Here is a 22,337-nt window from a genome sequence, read left to right as displayed (position 1 = left end):
AGATTGGACTCAAGTTTGAGAGTCATATTAATAAGCTCCATTGTGGAATTAAAAATGTTTTATGTATGGTGGGCTATATTCTCTATTTGGATAGTGAGGCAATTAATGGGCTATTTCACTCTCTCTTTGTCAGGCAGAAGTACTGATAAACTTTGCAGTTGTTCATTCTTTGCAGTCATTTATTCACACGTTGTGAAAACACAGATCCTTACTTAAGCCAAGATGAACAGGACGGTGGCCTACTCTTTTTTTTTTTTTTATTAATTAATTTTATGGCCTACTCTTTTTTTTCCCCCAAATTCATTACCTCCTTTCCTTCTACTGATTTTCCTATTGCAATTCCTCCTACTTGGTCCCAGCCCTCTACTCATGGACCAGCCTTTGCTGGTTTCTAGGTGCTCAGGAGGCTCTTTCCCTCTATAATACCTCCCTGGGTTTAGTTGGTCTCAGGGCATCCACCATAATGGCCATCCGACCTTGAGCCCACTGGGTGGCACCCTAGGTGGTTCTTTTCCCTAGGCCAACACCTGCTCCTATTGCTGGTATAACTGTGAATGGCTCCAAAGTTCTGCCACTGAAGATCTCACCAGGATAGACTTTTTGAGTCCTCTGCTTCTCTGATCTCCACAAATCACAGGTCACTGAGATCTCCAGTGCTCCTTCATTGATCCAGGAGTTCCCCCTCTTCTCAGGACCCTCCATTCCACTCCCCAATCACTGCCTTTAAAGGCTTGTCACTGTGACAGTGTGCCAAAACCTCCTTCTATTCTAAGTCTGTTCTATATGTGGCACCAAATAAGTGAGTTAAGATGTAATGTCTTCCCATTCCCTCATAAAAAGAATCCTTTTTCCTTTCCTGTCTTCAAGATTCCACAGTCTTCCTTAACTTACTTTTCTGGCCTTACCTCCTGTTAGCTCCTTGTATACTAAATTGTTCTATTCTTCATGCTGACAACAGTCTGACTTCTGTCTCTTTGCTGAGACTATTCCTTTCATCTGGAATACATGATACAGAACCTTTCCTCCTGCACCCACCTCATCTCTATCTTTAAAGACCCAGCTCTAACCTGTTCCATGAGGAACCTGTTCCCTGATCACAGCTGGAGGGGACCACCTTCCTCACCTCTGCCTCCCTGGCACTTTGTTTGTAGCATTCAGATAACTCATGGCTTCTTTTTAAAGGAATCCTTTAAAGTGTGGAACCAGTGGAAATGGCCACATGGATGGAGGTTCAAGTCCTTTCTACTGTCAAGATTCAAATTTTTCCCACTACCTGTTAGGTATGGGAAATTGGAAAGGTTCTTTAATCTCACTTTTCTAATTTATAAAAGTGAGATGCAAATGTCTACTTTGCAGGACAGTTTTAAGCACTAAAAATATTTATCAGACCCAGAACATAATAAATAACCTACAAATGAAAATCATAATTATAGAATATTTGTACATGTGCCTTCTCTTCTATAGGACTGAAAGGTCCTCAAGAATACTTGTCAGACCAATGTTAATTTCCATATCACACCTAAAATCTATTTCCTAGACAAAATAGGATCTCCAAATGAACACTCATTGAACACCAAGTGAATTGATTTTGGTAGAAGTAACTGTTGCAAGTATTTTACATACAGTAAAACAGGCTGGTGCAGGGCCATTTTGGGGAGCAGGGATCTTATCCAATATTATCCAAGTCACACCCTGTAGAAGGATGCCCAGATATGCTACCTGTCTTAGTTAAAGTACGAGGAACTGCAGGACAGATTTCAGTTGAGTATGCAGTTTGAGAAGGGCTGCTGTAGGGCTAAGAGCCATGAGTAGGACACCGAGACACTGCGTGCACCTGGTACACCTGCAGAAAAGCTAAGCAGTTTCTGTCATCTTGACACTGACCTCCCCCATCACCACTGGTCCCTTCTGTGTTTCTTTCGCTGTGTTTCAGAATGCTTAAAGGCTTCCTTACCCTTAAAAGAAAAAAACAGGTGAGTTAGGGAGCACTAGCAGTACTGCTAGTGCTGAAGCTGGTACCTTGGGTCCCAGACTCTGTTCTACCTCTGATTCATTTTCAGTTCCAAATCTGTACAACTGCATTGAGTTTCTGAGTCTGAACTTACTCCTAGGCCTTAGAACTCTCATGTGAGCTCAGGGAAGTTCCCAATAGTTCATGGCAGGTCAGTAGTGGAGCTGTTCTTTGAAAGCCTCCCAACCCTACTATGGGTTTCTAGAAAGCCCATGGAAGGCTGCTAATATTTCTTTTATTCTGGACTCTCTTTCAGTGATAAGGGCAGAACCCCAGGCTGTGATTCCAAAACAAGGCTGCCCCTGTCCCTCTGAGGACTTGAAGGGCTAGGACCACAGCAGTGGTCGGGTAAGGGTAGGGACATGGAATAAAACCTGTAATTCAAGTCTGAGGTCATGAAGGAGAAAAAACCATGGACTTGGAAGTCAGGAAATGTCTAGTGTGAGCTTTACCATTAACGTGCTGGCGGCTTTAAGAAAGTCACTTAAACATATAAGAAATCTAAATTGGCTAAATACTGTAATTACAAGTCAAAGATTACAAATGCATTTTCTTTCTTAAGAAAACATTCATGTATATGCTGCTTATAAAAGACATATCTCAAAGACACAGCAAAATTGAAGTAAAAGAATGGAAAAATACATCATGTAAACACTAAGAGAAGGTTGGAGTAGCTCTATTGATATCCAATAAAGTAGTTTTAAAACAAGAAGCATCCCAAGAGATTAAAAAAAAAGAAAATATCATAATAATAAGGGGCCAATCAAACAGGAAGATATCACAATTCTAAATTTCTATGTATTCAGTGTTCCCAGCTTCAAAATAGATAAAACAAAATTTGACAAAACTCGGGACAGAAATAGACAAATTCACAATCATGGCAAGGGATTTTAAAGTACCTCTCACAGTAACAGAATAAAGTTGAAGCCAATAAGTATCTAGATATGAACACATCATTAATAAATGATGCACAAAACATTATATACAGAGTTATACAATTCTCTTCAAATGCACATGAAAGAAGGAAGGAGGGAAGGACCTTTGTTTTCAGAGAGCTTGCGTCATTTAGAGCACACACAGTTGGAAAATAACGAGGAGCTAGAATCTAGCAGGTAGTACTCATAACGTGTGTACAAAATACAGCTGAAAGTGTTGATTTGCAAATGATAAATCAGGCAGGAGAGATTTTTTAAAAGGCTTCTTTTTGGTAAAAGGTGAGTCACTAGTTGGAGGGAAGAGGAGGTGCAGCCCCCAACCTCTATAATCTTATAGTTGGACACTGAAGTTCACAGTAAACCCTGTAGAAATGCACCTCCATCAAACTATTTCTTCATTCCTCAATTTAATACTTACCTAAGATACCTAAGTATGTCAGGTGCCATGTGGGTGCCTGGCAATTAAGACACAGTGCTCATCATGACGGGTACAGACAGGTAAAAAGAAAATTATAGTCTGGTAAATTAATTGCTACAGGTTAGCCCCAAAGAAAAGGAATCCAGCATCTAGATTTAAGGGGTTCAAAGTAAATGACCAGGGGTAGGAGGAGAGAATCAAGAAAATATTTCTGGAGAGGATTTTTGTTAATGGTATTGAGGTACAATAAGGACAGCAGAGACACATGGGAATGAGTCAACCCGGAAAAATAATGCAAAAATTCACCACTAAAAATAATAAAATGCCTCTCTTATGCTGATGAGATGGAAAGATGTCTGAAGAAGTGAAAAAAAGCAAGATACAAAAGAGTATGCTTCTGTATGTATAAAATACAGGAAACAGGATCAATAGATTATTCTGAAAAAAAAAAGGGGGGGACTACAGGACAAGTGGGAGCAATTGGAAGAACTGGCCACAGTACTTTTTAGCTCTTTGCCTTAGAAAGTGCATCTGCTTCCCCTTGAACCTGGGCTGGTCCTATAATATGCTTTGATTAATAGAGAGCAGCTGAAGTGAAATGGTGAGTTCTAAGCCTTGCCCTGAAAAGGCTGTGCAACTTTTACTTTCAGATCCTTGGAAGCCAAGACTGCCACGTGACCACATGAGGGATGACAAGAAACATGTGGCTAGTGGCTCCTAGTCATCCCAGCTAATCCCCAGAAGTCAAGCCATCTAGTTGACCACAGCTGACCACACACCTGACCTAGCCCAGGCCAGAAGTATCTACCTCATCCCAGCTCAAACTGCAGACCCACAGAATTGTGAGCTAAATAAATTGTTGCTGATTATTTTTTTTAATTTTCACTTAAAATTTTTGAAATTGTGTTTAAAAAACACATAACATAAAATTAGCCCATTTGTTGTTAAGTGTACAGTTCAGAAGTGTTAGCAATGATCACATTGTTGTGTAACAGATCTCTAGAACTTTTTCATCTTGCAAAACCAAAACTCTATACCCATTAAAACCCAGATGCCCTTCAATAGATGAATAGATAAAAAAAAAATTTGGCATTTATACACCATGGAGTATTACGCAGCACTAAAAAATGACAAAATCATAGAATTTGCAGGGAAATGGATGGCACTAGAGCAGATTATGCTTAGTGAAGCTAGCCAATCCCTAAAAAACAAATACCAAATGTCTTCTTTGATATAATGAGAGCAACTAAGAACAGAGCAGGGAGGAAGAGCAGGAAGAAAAGATTAACATTAAACAGATACATGAGGTGGGATGGAAAGGGAGAGAAAAGGGAAATTGCATGGTAATGGAGGGAGACCCTCATTGTTATACAAAATTACATATAAGAGGTTGTGAGGGGAATGGGAAAATAAACAAGGAGAGATATGAATTACAGTGGATGGGGTAGACAGAGAAGATGGGAGGGGAGGGAGGGGGGATGGTAGAGGATAGGAAAGGTAGCAGAATACAACAGTTACTAATAGGGCATTATGTAAAAATGTGGATGTGTAACCGATGTGATTCTGCAATCTGTATTTGGGGTAAAATTGGGAGTTCATAACCAACTTGAATCTAATGTATGAAATATGATATGTCAAGAGCTTTATAATGTTTTGAACAACCAATAAAAAATAAATAAATAATTAATTAATTAAAAAAAATAATAATTAAAAAAAAAAACAATTCCCCACTTTCTCCTACCCCCATTCCTGGTTGGCCAATCTACTTTCTGTTTCTCGGGTTTTGACTGCTCATAAAAGTGGATCATAAACTATTAGTCCTTTTGTTACTGGCTCATTTCAGTCAGGATAATGTCCTCATGTTTTATCCATATTGTATCACGTGAATTTGTTGCTATCTTAAGCCATTATATTTTGGAGTGCTTTGTCACACTGCAAAAGTTAACTAATGCAAAAAGGTTAATTACTAAGTCTTCAATCTGGTGTGTATTCCACACTTACAATATAATTTAGTGTGGAATAATCATTGATCAAGTGCTCAGTAGCCACCTGTGACCAGTGGCTACCACATTGGACAACACAGCTCTGGAAGGACCAATAGAGAGCTAAAATCTGCCTTTCATTTGATAAGCTTCCCATAGGTCTCCTTTGGTTGGTTGCATTTTGGACTTAAGCCCTCCTTTCTCTTTAGGGTGCTGTAGGAAGCATCCACCGTTGTGTAGGGATATCATTCCTCACTTATACAGTGCTATGGTTATAAAAATTCTGGAAGGAAGTATATTTCTGGCCTTAAAATCTAAAATAAGTTCTGCTTGTCTTGTTGGTTTGTTCTGACTTTCTGGCCATTATAAATTGTGTAACAACTTTCATTTCCCATTTATCGTTGGCTATCAGGAATACAGAGTCAAATTTGTGGCCCACACATAGCATTTGAATAGGGTAGCATTTCCCAAAATGTGCTTAGTTTATTACTAGGGTGCAAAAATCTGGTGTTTAATAGAAAACATTCTGTGAAATGTTGCTAGCAGCTAACGGAAGACACACGTTGAATCCAAGTGATGACTCTGATAGCATTTTTTTTTAATGGAGTGGTGACAGAACGATAGTGAAGCAAGCGGGTGCTGATGGGAAGAATAGTGGATGACATTGAGAAACGAGGGCTTCGGGCTTTAACCCTTTGTTGCTGAGATAGTGGGGACAGCCCAACTATGATCACATGGTTGTGATCATACATAGTTAATTGTCGTTGTCCTACAACTGGACAGATAGTGGTGGCCTACCCGGTGTCCTCAGAACCATGTATTGTACTACTCTGGAGAGTTTCCAAGGGGCAGACCTGGCATTCCTTCCAGCCAGGTCCACACTGTGAGGGGAGAGAAGTGGGAGAATGGAGGAAAACAGCTAATCCTGAAATTAAGTGACCACCCCCTGAAACAGCTCGATGGGTCCCTGCTGTCACCATGCTTTAGAGGAAGGCTTGGAAAACTCTGTGAAAGGCCAGATAGGAGATATTCTAGGCTTTTCAGTCCTCACCATCTCTGTCTTAGTTTCTCAGTCTGCCATTATAGAGAGGAGACAGCCACAGACAATAGGTAAAGAAGTTGGGCATGGCTGTGTCCCAATAAAATTTTACTCCTGAAAACAGGCAGTGGTCTGGGTTGGACACATAGGCCATAATTTGTTGAGCCCTGCTTTAGAGTTCTTCCACCTGTACCCTTCCCCATGAGGTGAGAAGACTGTAGGGGCAGTCTTAAACCCACATGCTTTCTCTTCTAAACCAGGATCCAGGTACATAGGATTCCTGCCCCAATAGCACAAGTAACCTGTGTTGCCAGGGCCTGCACAGGCCTTTTTCTTCTCTGGGTTTATCATCATGGAGGGTGGACCACATACTAGTGTGCTCATGCCTAGCCCAGAGGCTCTTTGTGTGTGTGTGTGTATTGGAGGGTCAGATGCAGGTGAAATTTGGATGCAAAGCTCAAGATGTCCACAAGTATGTGCATAAGGTCCCTGGTCTGTGAGATAGAATGAAGGTGGGAAGAGAGGGGGGTTGTGTGGAGCTAACGGCTGAGCACAGTACTGCCACATTCTGGTGCGGAATTCTGCAGTCTGAGAATTCTAAATTAAAACTTGACCTTGAATGTGTATCTACTTCCCTCTGTCTATGCCAAGAAAAAAAAAGAGTCAAACTGGATCTTCTAGGTTGTTGTGCAGTCAAATTTGTTCATGTAGGACTGCAAGCCATATTTTAATAATATATAGCTTTTTTTGGTATTTAAACAGATGATAGAAAGCCTCCATTTGTTCTCTATCCCTGTGCCTCACAAATAGTAAGGGGTAGGACATCTGATATCACAGCATCAAGGATTGCACACACAGGCCACATTTGATGGAGAAAAATGATGTTGTTGATTGTGCTGGAGGGCATCAAGTCAACAGCTACAGGAAAACAAATCCAAGGCCAATCCAAGGTCTGAGATAAAGTCAGGAAAGACTTCCAAGGTCTGGGATAAAGTCAGGAAAGGCAGGGAAGAGAGATCTGGAGGCGAGTGTGGAGGGGAAATCCACAGGAGAATTCCTGCAGAGGCAACAGGCAGCAAGGTCACTTTGCCTGCTCCATTTTAATTTAAGCCTGGAAGGAAAAGGAAAATTCCAAAGGCCAAGTCAGTAACCTGATGCCTGAATCAAGTTGCTAAACATTGAGTTCTCAGAGGTAGAAGGCTGTTCCGAATCGTGTAGCCAGGATTTCTCAAGTGGCTGGACCCTTCTAGACAGCATAGCCAGTCCTCCTTGGTTATCTTCTGTGGTGGACCCTAGCCCTCTGCTTCTCCACCTTCTGCCCTAGAACCAATGCATCTTTGCATGTCTGGTTGGCCAATGATAGCCATCACCCCCACAGGAAGTTACAGGATGCACTCAGGAGCCTGGGGCTCAGGGATGGAGCAGCAGCAAAGCCACTGCCTTCAGGCAAGAGCATATCAATAATGATCATGGGACCTCCCCACCATGTAGACTAAGTTGGGGGAGGGAACATTAGTTAATGGCAGAGGTAGATTTCTCATTAGCCAGGTGAGTTGGGTCAAATTTATTCTGATTTAGAAAATTAAAAGAAGCTGATTTTTGTTATCAAAAACTATGGTGGCATCAATATTTATTCCCACTTTATGTGTGAAGAAAGTCCTTAGTGCACACTGCATTCAATAAATGGGAGCCAAAATTATTCTTATTATCCTAAGAGGCTGAGGATGCCTACCAACAGTATGGAACCATCCTGAGCACTAAGAAAACAAAGCAGTTAGAAAGGAGCATGAGAAAGGGTCAGTCCAAATCTGTGAAGATGATCCCCCTTCCCTGTCTCCTGTGCCTGGCTCTGCCCACCTCTCTGCTCTGTTAGGCCAGATTCGTGGGACCCCATTAGACCTCCAGGAGCCGAATCCGATGCAATCACACAAGAGTCTTTATTGCAAGCTCGAGCCTGGACTCACAACCCTTCCCAATGCAGCGGTCCCAGGGAGTGAGTCCTGGTCCTTTGTTCAGTGAGATTTTATAGGTTTTGGGGGGATACACTATGTGTCACAACATCACACAGCAAATCATTCCATACCGCAGGAAAGTCAAACAACGACTCTTAACATTGATTAGCACATTCACTGGCGGGAACAAGTTGGGTAGGGGTGATTGGTTAGTACAAGGGAGGGGTTCCATTGAACTGATTGGTTTAAGCCACGAGGGGTGTACATGCTGAACCACATGGTTTCCCAACATGTTATCAACCCCATAAACTACTTGGGGGTTATCTGGCATTCCAGATATTTTCTCTGTCTTATGCTGATTGGAGGTTGCTAGGGGGGTTGCTTTGGGTCCTCACCTAGCCTAACTGAGTCAGGGACACCTGGCGCCTCAGACCTCTCCTGTTATTTACAGACAAACAACTCAGCAGGGTGGGTAGGTGCTTAGGAGTGCTCTGTGGGTTTTTCCAAGGACAAGGGTCATGCCCCCTTCCTTAGGACAGGCCTTGAGGTAGAAGCTGCTGTTATTTATTCCTTTTTAAAAATGGAGTCACATTAGTTTTGTTGGTAAAGACGGCGCCCGGAGTGCTTCTCTTCCGGGAGCTCAGGTCCATGACCCACTGAATGGTGCGCGAAACTTCACCTCCAATCCCTGTGAATGGCGCGAACTTTGAATGGTGCACCTCCAATCCCTGAAGGGGCGCAAACTCTCAGCCAATGAAGAAGTAACAGCCCACTCACCCTGCTCCTCCTCATCCTGTGTTAAGCCCATAAATATCAATATCCTGGTCATGTTTGTTCTCTTACTCCCCTCTCTCTCCCCCTCCCCTCTCTCCTCCCCCTTCTCATCTCTCTTCCCTCCTCCTCTCTCTCTCTCTCTTCCCTCCTCCTCTCTCTCTCTCTCTTCCCCCTCTCCTCTCCCTTCTCTTCTGTGACTGGCCGCTAGGGTCCTGCTAATAAAATCTCGGACAGGTAAACGTTGTTTTGGCTTGTTGAGTTTACAGAGCTTTTCCATCGTCCTTTACAAGTTTCTCAGCTCCTACCACAGCCCCAGACTCTGTTACCTTCACGGTTCCTCTTGACTGCTTGGACAAGTGGGTAGGCACCCTGGCAGCTGGATTTTCCCGTGAAGTTGAGAAACTGATGTGACTCCATTTTTGAAAACAGCTTCTACCTCAAGGCCTGACCAAGGAAGGGGGCGTGACCCTTGTCCTTGGAAAAACCCACAGAGCACTCCTAAGCACCTATCCACCCTGCTGAGTTGTCTGTAAATAACAGGAGAGGTCTGCAGTGCCAGGTGTCCCTGACTCAGTTAGGCTAGGTGAGGACCCATAGCAACCCCCCTAGCAACCACCAATCAGCATGAGACAGGAAAAATACCTGGGGTGCCAGATGACCCCCAAGTAGTTTATGGTGGTTGATAACATGTTGGGAAACCATGTAGTTTAGCACGTACTCCCCTCACAGATTAAACCAATCAGTTCAAATGAATCCCCCTCTTGTACTAACCAATCACCCCTACCCAACTTGTTCCCACCAGTGAATGTGCTAATCAATGTTAAGAGTTGTTTGATTTTCCCACGGCATGAAATGAATTGCTGTGTGATGTTGTGACGCACAGATTAAACCCAAAAATCCTATAAATCCTCACTGAACAAAGAACCAGGGCTCACTCCTTGGGGACTGCTGCATGGGAAATGGTTGTGAGTCCAGGCTCGAGCTTGCAATAAAGACTCTTGTGTGATTGCATAGAATTCCACTCCTGAAGGTCTATTGGGGTCCCATGAATCTGGCATTACAAAGTCGTCCGGGTCAGTGGACCACATCATGGCCCCTCTGAGGTTTAAATTCTTTAGAAATTGAACTTGTAGGAGGCAGAGAGGGACATAACAGAAATTAGAAGGGGCCTTTAAATGCCCATAACCAAGTCAGGTTCCGGTGAGGGTTTGAGCTTAGAATGCAGCTGCAGACTAATTTGGTTCATGAAGTTAGAGATGCCCTGAAAAAAAGGTGACCCAGGAGATTGGAGCCCATTATTAACTTCCTCTTTACCCTAGCTCACTGCAGTCCAGCATTCTTAGAAGCTGTGAAAACTCTCCAGATAAGGGTAGAAACTAGGAAGCCCTTAGCAAGACAAGTGGCCAAAGGCTGTTAATAACAATCTTGCCTCCTTCCTGCCCTAAGCTGGGAAGGCAAACCAATGTGTTACCCAGGTCTAAGGCTGGCCACCTCATAAATCTGAAGCCTCCTGGATGGTTAACCCATGAGAAGGACTAGAAGGTTTTGTCCTGAGAGCCGATGAGGTAGATGAACACTGGGACATCAGCAACATCTCGGGTGCTCCCTCTCCCTTCTCCTTTCTCCTCCCTTCTCTCCACTCCTCACTCTCCCACTTGTTTGCAAAGCTTTCTTGAATCTTTTCCATCTCTACTGCCTGTACCACAGGTGCTCACAGCTATAGCTTAGAGTCATTACTAGTGTTGGGCCATAGAGGACACTGGATCCCATCCTAGAGGCTGGGACCCCAGAAGCTTCTCTGTTTCAACTGTGATAGTCAAGCCAAAGTGACTCTATATTGTTTAGTAACTCCATTCTGTAAAACAACCATGCCAAATAGAAGGGTCACAGCTGGGGCAAGTTGTTCTTTTCCTTTTGCTATAGAAACTCTTAAGAACATGGAACTACCTAATGGAGCACTGTTTCTATAACTAGGGTAACGGGGCTATGTTTCTGTATTGGGGTGACTGGGATAACTGTGATTAGTTAAAGTTCCCGCTGCCTGACTGCACTCTCCCGCTTCTGTAACTTGGCTTGCTTGCCTTGGCTGGACCCCCAAACGTCCCTTTTGTGGTTTTCAGGATTATGAGGCGCACCCTTGCAATTGTTCAGGGATGATCAGGAGAACAGCTTTATGTTCTGTTAGTCGCCACAGGTGTTCTTCCATAAAGGCTTGATTCGATTATACGTGAGTGGTCTGGAAGTCAGTTATGAAACCCCAGGACATTGCTTTAACTATAACAATGGCACCAGGAAGGAGAGAGGAGAGAGAGAGAGAGAGAGAGAGAGAGAGAGAGAGAGAGAGAGAGAGAGCGCTCACCTCTACTCAACAAGGACAAATATAAACCCAAAAGCCATGCACCTAGGAACCCAGCTCCTCCAGCCACACTCTACCTGCCTACAGTTACCACCTGGTTAATCCCTAATCAGGAGATTAATCACTGACTTGATTAAAGTTCTCATAACCCAATCATTTCACCTCTAAACTGTGGGGAGCCATTCTCACACGTGACTGGGCAACTCCTGGTTTGGGTCTGAGGCACTCTGGCTAAACAGTGTCGGAGGTTTCCCGACCCTCTCCTGGTGCAAGAGAGCCTATCCGTGTGGGGTGTGACTTGACCACTGACCCTGACCTTGGAGTGCTGCCCCCCTCAACCTTCATTGGATGGAATTCTCCCCTGAATTTCGTGTTCCCCAATAAAAGGCTACTCCCTGGCTTGCTCTCTCTCTCCCTCTCCTGCTAGCCCTGAGTAATCCCTGCCGCCCTACTGGGTGGTTCGAGGTATGAGTTCAGAGGGAGAGCCGTCTCGGACCTGGTCATAGAAAAAGGTAACTGAGACTGTGTGTTTTATTTCGATCTCACTAGCTAACTTTTATGCCAAGAACCTCTTTAATGAAACCAGTGCGCTGGTCGCATGGTGGAATTTGGCACCCACGAGGGGGGCATTCTAGATTAGCTAGATTGAGTGGGAGTATGCTACAAAGATAAAGATAAAGGAATTGGTGACAATTTTGGGTCACAAAAGTACCTGGAAATATTGAAGGAAAGAGACGTTAAATTAATTAAACTGGGAAATTAACTTCTACGGATAAGGAAATGTATCTGACTATTTTAGACACTATAATTAATCAGAAAGGAAAACAGATAAAGAAAACTCAGTTAATACAATTCTTAAAGATTGTAGGCGAATTTTGCCCTTGGTTTTGTGAATAAGAGTCCCTAAATTTACTTACTTGGGAGAAACTAGGAAGAAAGTTACAAAAAGTTTGTCTTTCTAATGAATTACCTGGAGGCATAGATAGTATTCAAAAAACTTGGATGCTCTGGAAATTTGTCTTTTTGAATATATGGGCCAGAGTTCATGGCCCCCTGAAGATCTATTAAAAGGCATTCAGAGAGCTATTAGGTCTATTCAAATGGAAAATCCGCCTGAGGCTAAGTTAATTTCCTTTCCCTTGAGCCATTTAAAAACAAAGGCTCTAGGGGCTAAACCAAAAGTTAGCAATGTGACTTTAAACTTGCATGATCAGGCTAGCCCTCAGGGAAATTATAGAGAGGAAGGTCATAGAGAAGAAACCTCCACAGTCCTAGAAGGTCCTCCGGAAGAGATAGAAGAGGAAAATCTGGAAGAGATTCTTAGAGAGGCACAGAGTTCTTCTCCACTGCGTGGCTTAGAAGCCCAATTTCAAAATGGTGACAGCGCAGATTCTATCCATGACTCACAGTCCGAGGGAGAAGAATCAGACGTTGATATTCAGGACTTACAGAGAAATTTTAACAGGCTGCGTTTAACACCGCCTGCACAGGCTATTCGAATACGGCCATTACCTGCTAAAAGGACAAAATTTAACAGGTACTCTGAATTAACAATGACTTTTCTTACCCCGTTCCAGCGAGGTATTAAGAAAGCACAGGAAGCCGGGAAGATATTAGCGGTTTTCAACTTTTTCCAGTTTTTGAGCAAGTTAATGAGCAAGATCAGAGAGTTAGAGTTCATGCTGTAATCCCATTTAAAACCATTAAGGAACAAAAAAAGTGCATGCGAGATGTATGGTCCGAATACGCCTTTTGTACAGAGCCTGATAGATAATATTTGCTCGCAGCCCCTCCCGCCTAGTGATTGGATTTCGTTAGCTAGATCTTGTTTGAGTGGAGGAGATTTCTTACTTTGGCGTTCTTATTGGACTGATTTTTGTACTGAACAGGCAGAAAGAAATAGAAGACAGAATTTACAAACTCCAGTAGAAATGTTTTTAGGAACAGGTGAATTTGCTGATTTAGAAAGACAGTTAAATTATGAATTTGTAATATACGATCAAATAACTGATTGTGCGAAACATGCCTGGAAGCAGATAGTCTCAAAAAACCAATCCAATTTAGTTCTTACCAAAATCAGGCAAGGTGTGAGTGAGCCGTACTCAGATTTTGTAGCCCGATTGTACCAGACCGAAAACAGGTTGATTGGGGACCCGGGTGTGTGTGAGTTTATTGTTAAACAATTGGCATTTGAAAATGCGAATAAGTATTGTCAGGACGTTCTTAGGCCGCACCGTAAAAAGGGGACAGTTTCTGAGTTTATCCGCTTATGTTCTGAGATAGACTCTACCCATTTGCAGACAGTAGCCATAGCTGCGGCACTGAAAGAAATGTTAAAGCCGCAAGAATTAGTACGAAAGCCCCGCGGGAGATGCTATGTTTGCGGGAAAAATAACCATTTTGCGAGCGAATGTCGCAAGCGCAATTTTAAGTTCAGGGCTCCATCTACTGATGATAATAGATATTACAGGACTCTACCCCACGTGGCAGATCAAGATGGCGTGGATGAGCCCGCTTTCTTGTCTTCATTTCCACCTGGCTGGAACACAAACTTCTTGTCGGCCCTCCCCCCAGGCCAAGAATGAGGAAGTAGGTGATGGTCGTGCAATGTGACGTCATCGCGCCAACCATGGGGGCCGCCATCTTTAATTTTACCGGAGCGGAACAAACAGTTTCCATACAAACCCCTAATAATTTTCAAGGCTTTTAAGAGATATTAATTGGCTGGGGCCATCCTTAAAACTAACTACTTCTGAGATAAGTCCTTTATTTCAGATATTACAAGGAAATCCTTCTCCAACCTCTCCACGTCAGCTAACCTTAAAAGCTAAAACAGCTTTAAAGAGAGTTGAACATACAATTAAAAATGCACAGCTTACTAGAGTTGATCCTAAAGAAATAGTGTATTTATTAATATTTCCAACTGAGCATACCCCAACAGGAGCCATATGGCAAAGATTAGGAGTTATTGAGTGGATTTATTTATCCTACTCCCCTCAAAAAACATTAATTCCTTTTCATGATTCCATAGCTCAATTAGTAATTAAAGGCAGAACTAGGATTTTACAATTAATTGGATCTGAGCCTGATATCATAATTATTCCATTTTCTGTTCAACAGACTAATTGGCTTTTTCAAACTTCTAGCTTATGGCAGATAGCTTTTGCTGATTTTCCTGGACAGATAGATAGCCATTACCCTCATGATAAGATTATCCAATTTGCATCATTAACATCACTTATTTTTCCAAAGATTGTACGTGCACATCCTATAGATGAAGCTTTATCAGTGTTCACTGATTGTTCAAGCTCAGGTAAAGCAGGTTTTTATAGTTGTGTTCACACAGAGGTAATGCAAACTTGTTATACTTCTGCCCAAAGAACAGAGCTTCAAGCTCTGATTTGTGCCTTAAATTACTTTTCAAATGAGCCTATTAATATTTATTCTGACAGCTTATATGCAGTCGGAGTTACCAAAAATATTGAAACTTCAGTTATTGGGTATACTTCATCACAAGAGTTATTTAAATTATTTCATAATTTACCGAAGGCAGTGCTAATGCGAAAATACCCATGTTTCATAGGACACATATGAGCTCATACTAATCTTCCAGGACCTTTAGTTTCAGGTAATGACAAAATTGATAAATTAGTAAATTTGTCAACAGATGTCTTCATATAACTGTCAACAAGTTTCCCATTCCTTGCATCATCAAAATGCTTCTAGCTTACGTAAAAAATTTAATATTACCAGAAAACAAGCTCGTCAAATTGTAAGCCAATGCCCTAAGTGTGTTATTCACACTCCATCTCCACCATCAGGGGTAAATCCCCGTGGATTAAAACCAAATCAAATATGGCAAATGGATGTAACTCATATTCCTCAATTTGGTAAACAATGTTATGTGCATGTCATAGTGGACACTTATTCCAGATTTATTTTTGCCACAGCACGTACTAAGGAAAATACTCAACATGTAATTTCTCATTGCCTAGCAGCTTTTTCTGTGTTAGGGTGCCCTATGCAGATTAAAACAGATAATGCTCCAGCTTACATAAGCTCTTCTTTTCAACAATTTTGCCAAGAGTTTCAAATTAATCATAAAACAGGAATTCCTTATAACCCCCAAGGTCAAACCATTGTGGAACGAGCTCATTTATCTATTAAGCTTCAATTACAAAAGTTAAAGGGGGGAATAGGATTATGACTCCCCAAAATAGCCCCAATCATGCTTTGTTCATTTTAAATTTTTTAAACTGTGACACAGAAGGTCACACTGCTGCTGAGAGGCAAATGTCTCCCTCAGTAACAGGCCCTTTAGGCAGAGTTTTGTGAAAAGATTTACAGACCAGTCAATGGAAAGGCCCAGACCCAGTGCTTATGTGGGGCAGAGGTCATGCTTGTATCTTTCCAGAAAGTGCTTTTCGTCCTATTTGGGTGCCTGAACGCGCGATCAGACATGGAAGAGATAGAACCCAGATTCAAGTGACTGAAGATAGACCCGGAGGAGCCCCTATCCAAAAGGAAGAGATATTGGAAAAAGATGAAGAAAGACCAGATTGACCCAGCCGAAAATCTGATTTCATGGGAAGACGTGAAGAAGCTAACAACACAGGCTTCCCGAATACTTCGACTCCTAGGAAAGAACAGGACCCCAGTGATGATGGTAGCAACAGTAATTGCCCTGCTGGGCTGTCAGGTAAAGGGGGATCAAATAGACACTTACTGGACATATTTCCCAGATCCACCCCTGGTACACCCAGCTGTGTGGACTGGAGAATCTATTCTAGTATTTACTAATGACTCATTCATGATGGGAGGATTTACAGATACTCATATTACTCCCAATCATGTGACTAGATTTAATTATTCTGGCTACAGTGCCCAATTACCTTTGTGTTGGTCCCACGATAAACATGCTGGCTATCTGAAAGTATCATTAGAGGAAAAGACAGTGATTGGTAGACCTAGACTGACAAATAATTCTATTTATGGAGACTTAAAACCTTATACTAGATCAGTAATTAAGATGGGACTTTCCCATAACAAGCCAGTCATTTCTGCAAAACCTCCACGGATACCCCACTGTCCAAATAGTTCTACAATTGAGATTGGCACCTTTCCTAGATGGATGGATTGTGTAAATAAGGTGTCTAAACATAAGGTACAACATAAGGTGTCTAAAGATAGTGGGTATATTTTAGACTGGTCTCCAAAAATTGATAAGAGACAATTACGAAAAAATTCTGCTATGACGCCTGCAGGATTTGTTAGTAATATTTTGACTTATAGTGAAGGTGGTATTCAAAAGGATATTTGGCGCTTAATTGCTGCCTCAGAATTCTTACATTTTACAGAGAAGCCTTTACCAAAATTTGTTGGCAAGAACTGTAAGGAGGGATCTTGCTATGGCTTACGATCCTGTGTCCAGTCTCCTTATGTTTTAATTATTGGAAATGTAAAAGTTAAATGGATAGATGACAGATATATTGTTACTTGTAACAAATGTAACCTAACCAATTGTATTACTAGGTATAATGGAGGAAAAGGAGTGCTGATACTTCATCAGCCCTCTTTTGTTTTATTACCTGCTAATATTTCAGAGCCATGGTATGCTGATACTGGTTTACAAGTCTTGCAGCAAATTCATGCCCAGCTAGCAAGACCTAAATGTGATATTGGAATTATAATTGTTGGTGTTTTGGCGCTAGTCTCTTTTATTGCCTCCACTGTCTCTGCATCTCTGACATTGTCTCATAATATTCAGCATGCAAAATTTCTTAATAATTTAGCTCAAAATACTTCCAAGGCTCTGCGTAATCAAGTAAATATTGATGAAAGGATTGAGCCTAAATTAAATGCCTTAGAGGCGACTGTTTTAGACATAGATAATGAACTTTCAGCCTTAAAGTTTAAAGAGGGCTTAAATGCCATGCAAATTATAAATATGTGTGTGTTACAGCTGCCAAGTACAACGCTTCTCTCTGGGATTGGGAGAAGGTTAAAAATCATTTGTTAGGTATTTGGCAAAATAGTAATAATAGCTTGGATATTCTAGAACTTCATCACCATATCCAAGACATTCAAAATAATAGAGCTGATTTTTCGGATCCTTCTTCTTTGGTTAACCAAATATTGAAGGAGTTGAATGGATTCAACCCTGGAAATATTCTTAAACACTCGGCCTGGTACATTATTGGATTATTCTCTTTGCTGTTAATTCTCTTTTGTGTTGTAATTATAGGATGGCGAGTCTTCGGAACATGAATACAGAAACTCCCAAGAGTGAACCACTGCCTCTTTTTTAAGAAAAGAAAAGGGGGAATATGTGGGGAGCCATTCTCACATGTGACTGGGCAACTCCCGGTTTGGGTCTGAGGCACTCTGGCTAAACTATGTCGGAGCTTTCCCGACCCTCTCCTGGTGCAAGAGCCTGTCCATGTGGGGGTGTAACTTGACCACTGACCCTGGGGCCAATCACTGACCCTGACCTTGGAGTGCTGCCCCCCTCAACCTTCATTGGATGGAATTCTCCCCTGAATTTCTTGTTCCCCAATAAAAGGCTACTCCCTGGCATGCTCTCTCTCTCTCTCTCTCCTGCTAGCCCTGAGTAATCCCTGCTGCCCTATCGGGTGGTTCGAGGTGTGAGTTCAGAGGGAGAGCCATCTCAGACCTGGTCATAGAAAAAGGTAACTGAGTCTGTGTGTTTTATTTCGATCTCACTAGCTAACTTTTATGCCAAGAACCTCTTTAATGAAACCAGTGCGCTGATCGCATGGTGGAACTAAACCTTCTTGCATTGTCTCACACACGAGCTTTGGGGGAACACCTCACATCTAAACCATAACCCAAGGAAGATATCCTTGGGTTGGAAAGAAGAAACCATTCATTATGTCAATCAATCCTTCGAAAGTCCTGAGTAACTACCATGATCCAGTCTAAGCACTGTGCACACACTGTCTGTAGGCAGAGCAGTGAACTTGACAAACATGATCTCCACTCTTATGGACCTTACAGTATATCAAGGATACAGACCAAAACAAACCCCAAAAAAGTCTCAAGTATTTTCAAGTTGTGATAAGAGCTAGGATGGAAGCAAATAAGATGGTCAGGGAAGTCTTCTCAGGGGAAGTGATATTTAAGTTGTGATATGAATGAAAAGGAACCAACCACACAGAGAGCAAGGAGAAGGGTGTTCTGAGGAAGTGGAAATTGTATCAGCAAAGGCCCTGAGGCAGGAAAGACCTTAGTCCTGCTACACACAAAAGCTTAGCAGGAAAAGGAATTCTGCCCAAAGTTCCTGGTCTCCCCTTCTTTGGGGATTACCATTAATTCTGACTCGACTCTCAGTATCTCTTTGTTGCAAGTTATGCTTTACCAAAACTTGTAATACTTGTATACCGAGGCATATTTTTTATACAAAGGGATGATTGCTGTGAGCAGAAAGTAGCCCAAGAGTTGCTTACTACAGGCAACAGACAATAAAGACAATCACTTGAATCTACCCTCTTTCCAGGAAATGCTGGAGGGGTTTGATGAAGCAGCTAAAAAACTAGGACACCCAGGATGCTTATCAGAACATCTGCCGGCAGAGGGAGCACTACAGCTCATGAAACTGCAGACCCTGGGGAGTGTAGTGGGTCTCTTGGAATCTCCAAGTCCTAGAGCAGAGATTCCTAGACTATGTGGTGGAGAGCATCCAAATAGTTAAGTGAATATAACATTAGGGAAGTTAACCTTCAATGACAAAGAAGTTTGGGAACTTGGTGGCCTTGGCATAAGGTTATGGTCCCTTTAAATTGTCACTATGGTGAGATGGTCACTGTGTGGAGGAATGAGACTCAAGACCATAGAAAATCCTTATAATGGCAACCTCATTAGCAATTTCTTTTGAAAAAAAGCTGTATGATCATGGAAACTATTATTGACAAAACAGTAGAACTACTCACCTGATTCTTGTGGTCCTACAGATCCCTGTTTCTGAGACCCCCATGCTCTAACAACCCACAGTTGGTCTTTTGCTCCAGGAAGCAGGACCACATGGCTCTACTTGTTATCATGGGTTTCCCACCATTACCATATCTTACTCCTTAGTTATCCATGAGGAAATGACCTGGTGATTGTGTTGGCTCTGGTTCTGGACTCCTCAACTTCACTAGCATGTCACCTATAACTACCTTGGTAGCTGGGACTCATCCACAGGACACAACAGTCCTCTGCACATAGCCCCAAAGCTATAAATAATAAGTTTTGTTATACTCTTATAAATAGCTAGAGAGGATTTCAATAGTCTAGGATTTCAAATAATTGGATCTCCCTTCCAACCTGAATAGTGTTTACTTGAATCCTATGCTGATAGGTGAATGACCGCACATAGGATTCACAGATCAAGGTGACAAGCATTAGTTCAATCATGTAAGAAAGGAAACCTTTAGTCTTATGCAGAGGGGAGACGGTAGGATTTGGGGAGAGTCTTGCTAATGGATTAAGGCTTTCTTTGGGGGGACAATTGCTACACTTTGGTCATCAAATGCAACAGACACTGTTGATGAACCAAGGTGTGTTACCTTCCCCAGGAATGTTCCATGGACCATTGGAAAGACAAGGGGGTCCCTGCAGAAAGGTTGGTTATGGGATTCCCCACCCATGGAGAGCCTCCCACCTAAGTGCTTCTAACCCCTCAGCTGGTGCCCCAGTCTCTGAAGCAGAGTTATCTGGCACTTTCACATGTGAGACAACTCCTAGGCTTACCATAAATTAACTAATGTGGCTTAAAATGCATCAGGGGAAATTCTTTTTTTTTGGTGCTGGGGATCAAACCCAGGTCCTTGTACATGTGAGGCAGGTACTGTACCAACTGAGCTATGTCCCTAGGGGAGATTCTTTCATGTTCTAAGTCACTGCGCTACTCTTCTCTGGAGTCCCTAAACCCTGGTTTCTCATTGCTGGCAGCATAAGCAGCTTCATGGCTATAGAATATTTACTTAGGAAATAAAAAAATGATCTGCATTTCCCTTTCAGGTTTTAAAACACCATCTTTTCCATAATCCCAAAGTAATACTAAATTCTATTCGGCTCTCATAAATAGCTAGAGAAGAATTTCAAATAATCTGATCTCCCTTCCAACTTGAATTGATGGTGCTCACTTGAATCCTGTGCTGAAAGCAGGCTGACTGGCAAGCAGTGTTTGCCAAAGGCCCAGAGGGAAGAACCACCTGAGTGCATCTGAGTGCGCTGTTTTCCTCAAATAACCTCTGGGTACAGGTTAGCCGGAATGGCACGCGTCTGTAGCCTGGCATCAATTTGTAAATTTGTCTTGTCTCATAAATTTGTCTCTTCACTTTATGAGACGAGATTTTCTCTAAAGAACATGTGAGATTAATGTTGTTTCCATGATGTCCTCTTCTCCATCTCCTTCCCATTTCTTCCTAGTTTTCCTCCCATTTCAGTTCTTTCTCTTCCAGTGTGACATTGGTCGGTGACGTGCTCTTTTCCTTCTTCACCCCACACCTACAGAGCCACACATTCTGAGTGGAACCACAGATGCCTGGATGGAAGACCAAACGTCCCCCAAGCTGACGAAGGCCCTGAGTGGCTTGGCCAGGACAATGCTGAGGACTACACTATGAGGTACGAAGACTGAATAAATTACAATTCTGGCTCTGACGCCTGCATTCCGCAGGGACTATTCCTAAGATCTGCGGTTTTGAGCTTTTAAATATGCACAGAGGAAGGGCAGACTAACCTCATTATTACTTACTTTTTCCTCAAGCCACAAAAATATGATTAAATGTAATTTATTATTTAATAATATGCTGGTTAAAATGTCACAGAGTACATGAAACACACTGGAAGACTTTAATGTGATTTAAATCAATTTCCAAATTTTGCTGAGTATGAATCTCTCCTAGTACATGTGCATGGTTATAATCCTGCTGCAATTGGCCATTAAATTCCACTTTGTCACAGATTTTCTTGTGCTGCACATCAAGCTACATCCTCCAGGATTTCATGCAGTCTCTATGTTATATCAATCTCTCTGTTATATTGGAACCCCTACTTCACTAAGCACTATGATTTTACTAAATGAACCTCCCCAAAATCTTGTAAGCCTCTTGAACAAATACAAATATAAAATACATATGGCCCACTACATTTTGTCTTTGGTACTGGTTTTATTTATTTATTTATTTATTTCCTTTTGGGGTCCTGGAGATCCCCACACTTGCACATGCTAGGTAAGCACTCTCCTACTGAGCTACACTTCCAGGTCTCATGATATTTTTTTCTTAAGTATTTGTGCCATTGTTAACAGTTTAGAACTTTAGGAGACCCTGAATATTAATTGAGGTTCTATTACAATTTATTTTTGATCAAGTCAGATTACTATTTTATTATTTAACAGGATGTGTTTCCTACTTTCTTTCTTTCTTTGTATGTGTGTGGGGGGCGCTGGGGAATGAACCCAGGGCCTTGCCATGCTAGGCAAGTGCTCCGCCACTGAACTACACCCCCAGCCCCAGATTACTATTTTAGGAAAGAGAGTTTCCTTCCCTGGGAAAAGCTTTGAGAATATGGACCAAGCAGTGGGAAAGATGTTCCATCCTGCTGTCAATCAGTTCCTAAGAAGGGGCAAAAGATCTTGGATCAGAAACAATGACAAGTGCTAAATTATTGTCTCTGAATCCACCTGCATGTAAATATATGGATGCACAGGAGAAAAGGGAGGGCAGTATGTGGGAGGGGTGGTAAGAGTTCATCCTGACTCTCAAGTCATCAACTCTTCTCCACAGGTTAACAGAAACCATTCAACCATCAGATTGAAAGATGTCTAAGTACTGGGTAAGTTCTAAGCCTCAGGTACCTTAAC

At 42.1% G+C, this 22,337-nt stretch overlaps 1 protein-coding gene across 2 annotated transcripts; it reads left to right on the top strand.

The window, feature by feature from the left end:
• Positions 1-11,813: 11,813 nt before the first annotated feature.
• LOC124101931 (endogenous retrovirus group K member 19 Env polyprotein-like) lies at positions 11,814-18,043 on the top strand. 2 transcript variants are annotated; one of them, XM_058583637.1, is made up of 2 exons: positions 11,814-11,979; positions 15,882-18,043. In XM_058583637.1, the coding sequence occupies exon 2, from the start codon at positions 16,011-16,013 to the stop codon at positions 17,484-17,486; it is 1,476 nt and encodes a 491-aa protein (XP_058439620.1). In that variant the 5' UTR covers positions 11,814-11,979; positions 15,882-16,010; the 3' UTR covers positions 17,487-18,043. The 2 variants fall into 2 exon arrangements, with proteins under 2 accessions (XP_058439620.1, XP_058439621.1); XM_058583638.1 differs by lacking the exon at positions 11,814-11,979 and adding an exon at positions 11,990-13,004.
• Positions 18,044-22,337: the final 4,294 nt, after the last annotated feature.

Source organism: Marmota monax, unplaced genomic scaffold (assembly GCF_021218885.2).
Source record: "Marmota monax isolate L192 unplaced genomic scaffold, Marmota_monax_Labrador192_F-V1.1 WCK01_AAM20220418_F8-fsc00087, whole genome shotgun sequence".
In the NCBI taxonomy this organism is placed as follows: Eukaryota; Metazoa; Chordata; class Mammalia; order Rodentia; family Sciuridae; genus Marmota; species Marmota monax.
This window is presented reverse-complemented; position numbering and strand designations above follow the sequence as displayed.